Source organism: Coturnix japonica, chromosome 5 (genome assembly GCF_001577835.2).
Source record: "Coturnix japonica isolate 7356 chromosome 5, Coturnix japonica 2.1, whole genome shotgun sequence".
Lineage (NCBI taxonomy): Eukaryota > Metazoa > Chordata > Aves > Galliformes > Phasianidae > Coturnix > Coturnix japonica.
This window is the reverse complement of record NC_029520.1, coordinates 42297852-42308721: the sequence shown is the minus strand read 5'-3', so window position 1 is coordinate 42308721 and position 10870 is coordinate 42297852. Positions and strand designations below refer to the sequence as shown.

Sequence of the window (10870 nt, the reverse complement as noted above, 5' to 3'; positions counted from 1 at the left end):
GACAGAATATTGACCAAAACAGAATATCCCAAGAGTACCAAGTATATCTACACTAAGACAACTTGATTTCTATTTCTGATTTCAAAAGAGGTGGGGAAAAAAAACAAAAAACAAAACAAAATAAAAGCGGTTTCTCACCTGATCTTTGAGTCTCTGACAAAATTTGGATCTTTAAGATTATCCTCCCACGGCAGATGGCCACTAAGCCAATGAACCATACAGTAACCTAAGATCTCCAGATCCCCTCGTCTCGATGGTGCTAAATAGAAATACAAAGATTTAAAAAACATCAGTAAGAGTCGTTAAAAAAAAAAAAAAAAACATGCAGAGTTGAACAACAGTTAATATTAGTATTTGCATTAAAGATGATAAAAAGCCACTGCTAAGAATGTAATGCTACTGTATCTGTTATTTAAGTGCAAAAGTAAGTAAGGAAAAATAAATAGATTGTTCCTGCATCTGGAAGGATAAATTCATTTTCAAGTCCTTTATCAACCTCCTTCTTCTACTGAAGGATATGACATGCTGCAGTTATCCCAAGTGGGGAACTTTTTAAGTACTCCCATTTTAGAAAAAAATTAAGCAAGTGTCTGAAGTGACTGACTTTCTGTTCCAAACAGTTTTTACTTCCCTTTCTCTATAATAGTGCTGAAATACTTTACTTGAAAACCAAATACAGGACAGAAAGATACTGGATTCCTAAGACTCATCAAAACAAAACAAACATCTCATATACTGGATACAAATTACACTTTAGATAAGCAATTTGAGACATTTTGTCCATGTTCAGTTTAAAGTTCACACTGAAATAATTTTCAAAATTTGACATTTTTGCAAGACGTACTTTGATGCTAATTAAAAAATAAGAATAAAGAAAATAAAATTGATATTCACTAGAAATCAACAAGACATATTCACACAGATGTTGTTTCCACAGTCGACATTTTGATTTTCAATGACTATAGCCCCAATTATTAATATCCATAATAAAAGAGTTTTGTTAAAACATTATTTAAAAATTAATCTATAAAGAATACTGTGCATCTCTATCAAATATGAATAATGTTCACACTGATAAAAGATTTTTCACCTGAATACAAGACCAGTTTGTCTATCAAGATCTCATAAGCACTAATCCATTTTTACGTAGTTAATAAAAAGCAGTACACTAAATATCTTAACTAACAAGTACAGAAAACTACCTTCAAAACAAATGTCAGTACACTTAGCAGAATGTTAGCTTAGTATGTTCATATAGCCTTCAGAGAATTTTTAATAGCTTCAGAAAGCTGGTCATTTAAAAACAACGCAGCAAAGTCTTAAGTATTAATTTTTAAACGGATGTACAAACATTTATTACTGAGAACAAAGTATTATATCCTTACCAACGCCCTTGTGTGCATCTATACTGGTGTACTCAATAGTTCCATCATGACACCGTTTCGGATCTTCCTTGTATGCTTTGTGAACTCCTTCAGGACAGTATCGGTAGGCAAGTCCATAATCCACCAAATACACCTAATAATTTCCACCAAGAATTTGAAGGTTAAAGAATTATGCAAATAATAAATTAAATCCCAATTATTGTCATTTCTTGAAAAGATTAAAGAATTCTCTCTTTTTCATGTAAGTGATCCTCATTTTATTGAGATCACCACATAAGATTTTAAACAATGTCTTTTTTTCCTATTGCACTTTGGTCTAAAGAGCACTTCTTGCCAATGAAAAGTCCAGTAAAATAGGCAGTTATAGCCAACAAGTTTAATTTCAAACAAAGAAAAAACTCTTACCAAATCTCAGTATTCAGAGTAATTCTTTATCTCTTACTTACTGTCCTACCTTCTTCTAAGTCAGCTGACACTATTTAAACAATACTGACTACTATACACCTTTCACATTATCCCTCACTGAAATCAGAGCTGCTTTAAGAGAACTCGTATCATTTTATTTATTATATGAGTTAAAGTTTGGGCAAGAAGATACACAAGACTGAAATTCTAATATGCTTTTTTTTTTTTTTTTTAACAGTGAAGAAAGTTACAAATGCAGAAAAAATGAGACTTCTGTAAATCAAATGGAACAATCAACACTTTAAAGACCAATTTTTCCAACTAACAGAACACTTATCTGATGGATTTCTTGAACAAAGGAATGAACTAACAATGCAGACAGGCAAACATAATTTACTGGTGTGCTATATAATTTTAAGCTTCCCCCTGCAAATACCTATTTGAGAGTCAATTTTTTTTTTTAATCTTGAGAGCTTCTCTAGATTATTATTTAGGGCAAATAGTCAATTTGATAACTGTCCAGCAAACTGCATTAAAAAATCGCAGAATATTAACTAGATATAAATGTCAAGCAGAAATAATGTTACTATATACATTCTTAAAAATGAGCTTCTGCTAGATTTCACTGGTTCAAAGCACTTCCATGTGTTGTCAAACAGAAGATTTAAAATATGGGGAATAAAATGCATCAGAAATACCTGATTAGGGTTCTTGTAACTCTGAAGAAGATTTGAGGCCTTGATGTCTCCATGCACATATTCATGCTCATGGATGTATTCCAGGATATCAAGCTAACAAAACAAAACAGTAATATAAATGCAGTACCCAGCTCCACCCAGCAGAGGACCTGTACTCAGCATTAAAATGTGATTTAACTGAAAGAGCTTCACAAGGAAGCCAGACTGTAAAAAATAATAATAAAAACATTTGTTTAAACTTACTATTCTCAAGCCTAATTGAAGTACAGTTTTATGAGCAAATCGCTTTGCATTCTCTTCATACACCTTCTGAAGATCTCTGCCAAAACGATCCATTATCATAAATCGATAGCTAAATGCAAGGGAAAAAAAGCAGCAAAGTTAATCAGTAGTTCTTAGTATTTTACCTATATGTTAATTGTACAAATGAGTGAAAACATCTCAGAAGATAAGCTGCAGGTTCACAGAAAGCAAATTTATAGGAAATAGCTGGATTTTTTGGATTTTTTCTTTTCTTTTATAAAGTGATGTTGATATCAACTAGTAGCTTTTCTCTGCATGAGCTACTCAAGTCTGCCCATTTAAAAGAATGGTGTCTTTTCTTATGCCTGGCTGGTTACACAGTACCATACTTAGACAGGAAAATATTGCAATTCAGCATAGGTAAAATTAAGCACCAAGTACTTACAGAAATAAAATTTTTTTGGCTTTCTAAACGACCAAGTGATATTTATACATATAATTAATATTGTTATTTTAAAGAGGTGGATTCTTGAAATCTATTACAAACTTTCTTCTGGCCTACTACGAAAAGTAAGACTCACTTGCCAAAGGCGTCCTGACATTTTTCACTATAGCCAAAGCGGTTAATGTAAGAGCTCACAGTAACTATAGAGAAGAGTTTTGCATACTCAACTATGCATAAAATCAAAAATTTACTCCAAAAGACATTATTACATTTACTTTTGTCTTTTAAAATTCATGTAATTTTTACATAAGATAAAGCCTAACATACTGCCAGAGAACTAGTAAAACTTCTTTGTGATATAGCTATAAAAGGAAAGTCCACTAGGAAGCCAGGTTTTATAAAGAGGTATTTCATTCAATACCAAATAATAAATAATAATAAATATGAAAAATGATACATAAATAACTTGGGTATATAAATTAAAATTTTGATTTAATTCACATATGAACAGTTTCTAATTCACATACACATATATGTAGCCTTACTGTTTCCAGCAATATTTGAGACAAATGAAAACTGAGAAGATGCACAAATGAATAAGAAACAGTATAAAGTATATCTATTAATTTATTACTTATATATACCCTGTAATGAATTTTTATTTAGAAGTGAACAACATGAAGATAAGTGAAAAACACACGTTAAAACAAATTAGGTTAAAACAGATGGTGGGTGTTGATAAAACAAACCCTTGTATAGCGAACAAAAGATATAGTCACCTGTTTCCACTTTTTTCATGCAAGCCAGAACCCCAATATCTCGGTACACCTAAATATTTCAGTTTATGGGACTTAGTCCACTTCTGAACTGGAAATACAAATAAAAGTAAATTCATGAATTTGCATCAGAAGAGTTTACATAGAAGGCGGGTACTCATCACTAACAGTTTCTGTATACGTGTGAGCTGCTTATTTTATGGAAATTACTATGCCAGTTGTTCTGGAAAATAAACAATGCATCATTTATAGGGACAGAGATACACCTAAGGTTTCAATTTAGACAATGCCATTGACACAACTGCAACGAAATGTTACCAGACCTTCTAGTTTTACTATATACCTTTACTATATGAAGATTGTATGCCTACATGATTTTAATCATTTAAAAATAATTTTGAAAACTACCAAAAAAATTACTTTAAAGATCAACATTACTCCTGTACACTCCATTTTCCTAAATGCTTGTCATTCATTAAAAACATTTTAATAGACTGCTTACTTTCATCTGGCTTAGCAGCTCGCATGTAGAACTTTAACTCAGTAAAAAGAGGTCCATTCTGGCTGGGTTCCTTTAAGACAATTTAAAATTAGTTAAAAACTGCTGTAATTATTACACATTAACACTAAGAGCTAAAAAAAAAAAAAAGTAACTTCACCCTCTAGAAGCATATAAATGATGAATTCAATAGAATGATTTTTTTTAATAAAGTGAGATTGACTCTAAAAAGTTATTTTTATTACAAATTGCTTAACAGTAAAGGTATAAAAAAAATTATTCCCCATAACAAGGAAGAATAAAAAAATAACAACTGAAACATATAGAAATATTACCAGTAATTGGCAATAACAGTTTAGGAAAAAACGTTAAGCAACATTTATTATCTCAGATTTTCCAAATTAAAGTTGAATTGCCAGAGCTGCAATAGTCATTAGTGAGCTTAAATAACATCTGTAATGACTGGAAAGAAAAACCTCAACAAAAGTTAAACTCTTGCTGAACATGAGGTATTTTGTGACTTTCATACCTTAGTTATCAAAGTAAAAATTACTTAAGATTTCACGAGTTCTCTCTAACTGAACAACTACACTTATTTCGACTTTAGTTTGAATGCCAGGTAGACGCTTATGCAATTAATTTGAGTTTAATCTTCTTTGGATAGGCTTCTTCTTCTTTGGATGGCTATAGTAGCTACATATTACATGCACAGTGCAAGAGAGAAATTGGTCTGAAACACCAAGGTTTTGAAATACCACAAGAACTGCAAGTATCTGAGTACCTTAACTATATGTTATCTGGAGTTAGTGAAGAAAAAAAAGAAAAATGACTTCAACTCTTGCACTTCCTAAGTGACTGATTTTGAGACAAGCTTCAACAACTAATGTTATTCTGGCTACTCATATGTTCAGACACATCCCAAAACAGATGTTTTCATCAAGTATGTGATTACCAGCAATGACAACCAGAAAGTCTACAATCACGACAAACAAAACATAGAAGATATTTAACACTGATCTCAAATGGTTAAAAGTGTAATTTTTAAATGTAGATGCAGCAATCCAGAAAACTGTTGAATGTCAGACTGCACCACAGCAGTCTTGTACATCTACAAAGTAACACAAAGAGATCAAACACATTGATGAACAAGGCCTTTAATGCGCATCTGATTTATTGGTTACAGGTAGAGTTGGAAAACCACTCACAATGAGACCAAAGACCCAGCTTAAGCACAAGTCCTAGACCAGGACACTATTAAAAAGCCTATCTCCACCTCACTTTCTGCAGCAGCATTGCCCTGACAAACAGTGGAACAAAGACAACCATTTTTTGGCCCTTTCTTGTGCAGCCAAGCTTTAGACCTGAGCCAAGAACTGGAAAAAAAACACCACAACCTATTGATGTATGCACACAAAATTTGGAGCATCTGTAACTACCATCACTTATCTACTATGGATACTTATCAACTACAAATAGTTCATATATCGTGGAGAATAGTTTAACATTTGAATTCTTTTATTGTGGTTATATTGGATGAATGCTTCACTTGTTTCCACATAGCATATTCCATTAATAATCTAAATGAGAACATAAAGTCTCTATGTATTTTTTATTCGATTTACTTATGTTTGAAGAATGCTATTGTTACTAAAGTGCAGAGGAAAAACTGTAGGTGTTAACAATTCTTAAAATAGTTATCTTTAAATGAATCATCAAATCTGATGTCTCTGTTGAAGAAAAATTCTCTAGTCAGAGCAAATGCTGAAAATACAAAATCTTGTCATTCCTGAAGAAATTACTTCATCATAAAACAGACATTTATGTTGACTACTATACTGTTTCCTATAACACCATTAGTACTATATAAAGAGAAACAAATGTGTATTAAAAAGGCTCACAGTGATGCCCACTGTCTGCCATACTACTTATCTTACAACACACTAAGATCAGAAGGACTTCAAACACAAATTTCTACAGCTTATGCCCACAGTCACTCTAAACACACTACTTGCAGAACTGAAATTAAGCTCTAATTATAAAAGATACAATGGAAGAGATTACAGAGAACAAGTCAAATCTCAACGAATTTCTTCAGGTAGTATTTTAAGAACTCCAATCTCTGTAAGTCAGCAATTTAATTGAGTGTTATTAAACTCTGCATCCACTCCTGAACAATGGCATCTGAAAGGTCCACATGTTGAAAAAGCATTTCTTTTTATAAAAGCTATAATTCATTTTGTACTGCTCAGACATCAATACTATGAGGATGTCAAAGACTAAGCCAACTTCCATCCTGCTTTAATAGCTTAATTTGAAGAACATTATTACAGAAGCACACATTTTGTTAAACACTAATAATTGTTCAAAGCTGTTAACCACTCTGCTTTGGATCAACTAGGAATCACCCAGGCATTAGAAAATAGACCCTTATCCATAGTTGTGTTATACTACACTGTAGAGGCATAATATGTTATCAGTCATTTGTGAGGGCAGCACAAAACTGAGCTAACACTTTATTGCCATCAACAAGAAATCATAAAACACAAATTAAAAGCGAGTGGTCATCAGGGAGATTAGAAATGGGAGTATTAACAAATAGCTGCAACAAAACGCATCTAGCATAAAGTCAAACCAAAAGTTATAATTCTTATTATTAGGGCCCAAAGTGGAAGGAAGAAAAGCAGATAAATAGGTTTGAACCTTGAGAAAAGGAGCTTCCAGTGCCCAGTCACTCTTTTGGGAACGACCTAACCCCGACATAGCCCTGCCCTGATGCAGCTCCCTGCCATGCTCTCATGTCCTGTCACTGTCACATAGAGAAGAGCTCAGCACTGCCTCTCTGCTCCCTGTGAGCAGCTGTAGCTGCTATGAGGCCTCCCCTTAGCTCCTCTGCTCAGAGCTGAACACAGGAAGGGACCTCAGCTGCTCCTCATACATCTTGCCCCACTGTGCGGGGGTGCAGTTAGGAATATTAATATATTTGCATAAGTGACAAGTTATCACAGTAAAGCATTACAGATGAAACTGCCACACTTCTGAACTGTGCTGAAAATCAAACTTCAGAGAAGTTCTTGTGGAGTATTCTGATATCTGCTTTTATCACAGGGCCAAAAACTACCAAGACAGTAGATCCAGACCATTCACTATGACCATTCTCACATTCCTGATTTTACAACTATTGTTTTATAACAGCAGGATCTATACAAAATAATCTAGCAAAACTCAAGAAAAAAATAATTTGCACATTTATGAAAACAGCATGATAGTTAAATCAAATTGATCAAATCTTTTGTTAGCTTAACTTTAAAACAACAGAAAATTTTATTTAATAAAAAAAAAGGACCTGCTGAATTAGTTCAGCAGGCTAAAATATGAGCTACCAACTAACACTGCTGATTCCTCTATCTAGCTGCTAGGTTAAAAAATTATGCCTCTATACCATTTTAATTCACTAGAAAATAGAATATGTGTGTGTTTTATCATATGATGTTTAAACTACTTTATATCTGTGGGGACACTGGGAATCAACGTTTTGCTGTTTCCACTCCCAAGCCATCTGTCAGTTTACCGATATCCAGTGAGCAACAGTTCACACAGACCCATTGTTGAATCACAGAAATCGTCCAAAAGCTATCCAGGTTTTTATTATTTTTTGTGGGTTTTTTTTTTTTGTATTTGGGCTATTTACAATAAGCAGCAAACAAAACAGAATCTGACCCATTTCATGAACTCTTTTCAAGTCTGTTGATGTTGCTCTGTTCGCCTCCTATATGCAAGAATTCCGTGTCTCAGAATTCTTCTGTATCACCACAGTCCTGGTATAGACTTAAACAAAGCACATTTCAACAACGCACCGTGAAACTGCATTATTTTTAGTAAGAATATGTTTTAAATTACATGTTATTGTGAAACATTTTCAATTTGTGAAGTAAAGATTCAAATGCTCTTACCACTTTCACAACGTAAGGTGCATCACTGCCAACCAACTTGGAAGAATTAACATCAGCTGTTAAAAAGAAAGGGTATATTAGTAATATGAGAGGTAGCTGTCACAAAACATACACTTATTTGCTATCAGGAAGAAATGACTGAGCAATTAAGTACTGAAATAAGCATGTATCAGTCAGTACATTATACTCTGGCAAGAGAACTACTATATATGGCAAGAGTACTTTGGACATGGTTTCACGTTCTCCCTTCTACTTGAGTACAGGCAGTTTACTAAATAAAGGCTTCTTCATCTAATATTTAAAAACTTTTTCCCAGTCAATAGCACTTCATTTTCTAGGACTGTGATGAACACAGAGTCAAGGGCATCAAGGTCAAAACAACATTCTCTCTAATTTTTTGTCATGTTACATATCCAGAAGTGACTGTAGGCACAAAGATGTTGATAGTTGTCACAAAAGGAGAAAGAAGTATAAAAGACATTAAATTAGGCAAGTACCAAACGCAGAAGGAATCAAGACTACAGTTTTGTGTAGATCATAATTAAGCAAATACTGGGCAGGCTTTGGCTTGAACAGTTCAGGCACTGTGTATACAAGGGAATGAGTAACTTGAGTGACTTTAACTCCAGTCTCTATGAATTAAATAGCTCAATGAGCAAGGCAAAATAAGCAGAAGGTTTCTTTAGAAAAAAACAAAACACCTACTAGTCCTGTTTTATCTCTTAATCCACTTAAGCTACATTCTGTTCACCCAGAAGCTAAGAAAAGTAATAATGTACCTTGTTTTTAAATTAGTATGAATCGAGTGCAATCTTATCATGAAGAAAAAAGATGAAGAAAGGAGAAAGACTGTTAACTGGATCACCTTACATTTTATCCCTTCACAATTGTTCAGAAAATGACTAAGAGGAAAACAAGGTTTTTTGATTCCCTGAGTTATCCTTGAGAACTCTATTCATCTGTTCAAAAAACAGATATACTAATTATGGAACACTCTCATCAAAAGTTTACACTGAATTCAATAAACAACATTGTAAAACAGGGTGTTCTGATGCCTTAAACAGTAAGGTCCAACGCTACAATCTGTTCCAAACACTGAGTACATGATAAAGTACCCAACTCACATCAGAAGTTCACAATGCAGTGAAGAAGTCAGTATCAACAGAAGTCAAAAACGGCCAAATTGCTATCAGTAGCCTCCACAGAATGTGCTTAGGAGGTTTCACTTCACAAGCTAAGTACGCTCACAGAAGTATCCCTTCTTCTAGTCTGAACAAAACTTCGCTTAAAACAAATGTTCAATTATCTTTTCACTGCTGTAAAAAAAAATACTATTGGAACCTGGTAAAACTCAGTGTTTACAATGACCATTCCCCACTCCTGTTGTTTTTTTTTCCCAGAGCATGAGTTAAGCCATGGTTCTAGCCAAAAACCTAAGTTGAAGATACTCTGGGTTTCTAACTTAGGGACAATTATTCATTGTTTTGAACAAGCACAAACATCTCACTTTGAACTAATACCAACAGATGAACAGACTTACCAAGATATAGGCGCCCAAAGCCTCCTTGCCCTATAGGAACACCTAATTTCCATTCTTTTCTTGATGTGTCTGTTAGAACCTCCCCCGAAGCAAACACTTCAGCAAGTTTCCTTTTCGTGGGGGCCTTTTTTCCAGCTGTCTTCTTAATATATGGCATCTTTGCTGCAGAGGGAGAAGAGGAATGAAGGGAAAGAGAAATAGAGAAAAGCAAGAATTATGTGCTGACAAGAATTATTTTCATGGTATTTCGTGTGACAGTGCTTTATGCTTGCTTTCGCTTCTGATAGCTTCCTATGTAGATTGTTTAATTTGTTACTGTGAAGATACTTTAAAAGAAATACAGTAAGTATTTTCCTTGGCATAAATTCAAAACAAAAACAACAAATTTCTTCAGGCTTCAGAAAAAAAAGAAATCTGAAAGCAAAAATGTTCACCTGAGAAAGTTATTAGGAGACTCTGTATAACACACAGCAGAAAAATCTCAGAATCTGTTATACTAAATTCATCACAACTGACTGTAATTCTGAGCTTAGAAAAAAAGCAAACTAACGAAACAAAGCTCATCAGTTTTCCAGGAGCTTAATTTGCTTTGCAAAAAAAATGTCAGATAATCCAAGTTTCCAGTAATAATAGGGACAGGTATTAACGTTTACACCACAACAAACAAACAAACCAGTAATATCTACATTTCTCACAGATTCCTTCTATCTGTATGAAAATATCAGAAAAAATAGTGATTCAAACTGTTAATTGTATTTTTCTCCTGCGTAACTGCAAGCAACAGGAGTGAATCTATTTATCATTCACAGGACAGGACTTAATAGATCACCAAAATCTACACCTAACTACATGTCTGGAGACTACAGATGTAAAATAAACGTTGTCGCAACTTTCCAACCTCAGGTTCCAGATAAGCAGCATTTCTAGAA

At 33.7% G+C, this 10870-nt stretch overlaps 1 protein-coding gene across 3 annotated transcripts in view; it reads right to left on the bottom strand.

Moving 5' to 3' along the window:
- The window catches only part of VRK1 (VRK serine/threonine kinase 1), a 31198-nt gene that overhangs the window by 15920 nt on the left and 4408 nt on the right, over positions 1-10870 (bottom strand). For all 3 annotated transcript variants that reach the window (XM_015865408.2, XM_015865407.2, XM_015865409.2), the window contains 8 exons: positions 9942-10103; positions 8402-8457; positions 4455-4524; positions 3956-4043; positions 2732-2840; positions 2489-2581; positions 1386-1518; positions 139-259 (listed from right to left, as the gene is read on the bottom strand). In XM_015865408.2, coding sequence (XP_015720894.1) covers positions 139-259; positions 1386-1518; positions 2489-2581; positions 2732-2840; positions 3956-4043; positions 4455-4524; positions 8402-8457; positions 9942-10098 — 827 coding nt within the window. In that variant the 5' untranslated portion in view covers positions 10099-10103. The remainder of the gene's footprint in view (positions 1-138; positions 260-1385; positions 1519-2488; positions 2582-2731; positions 2841-3955; positions 4044-4454; positions 4525-8401; positions 8458-9941; positions 10104-10870) is intronic.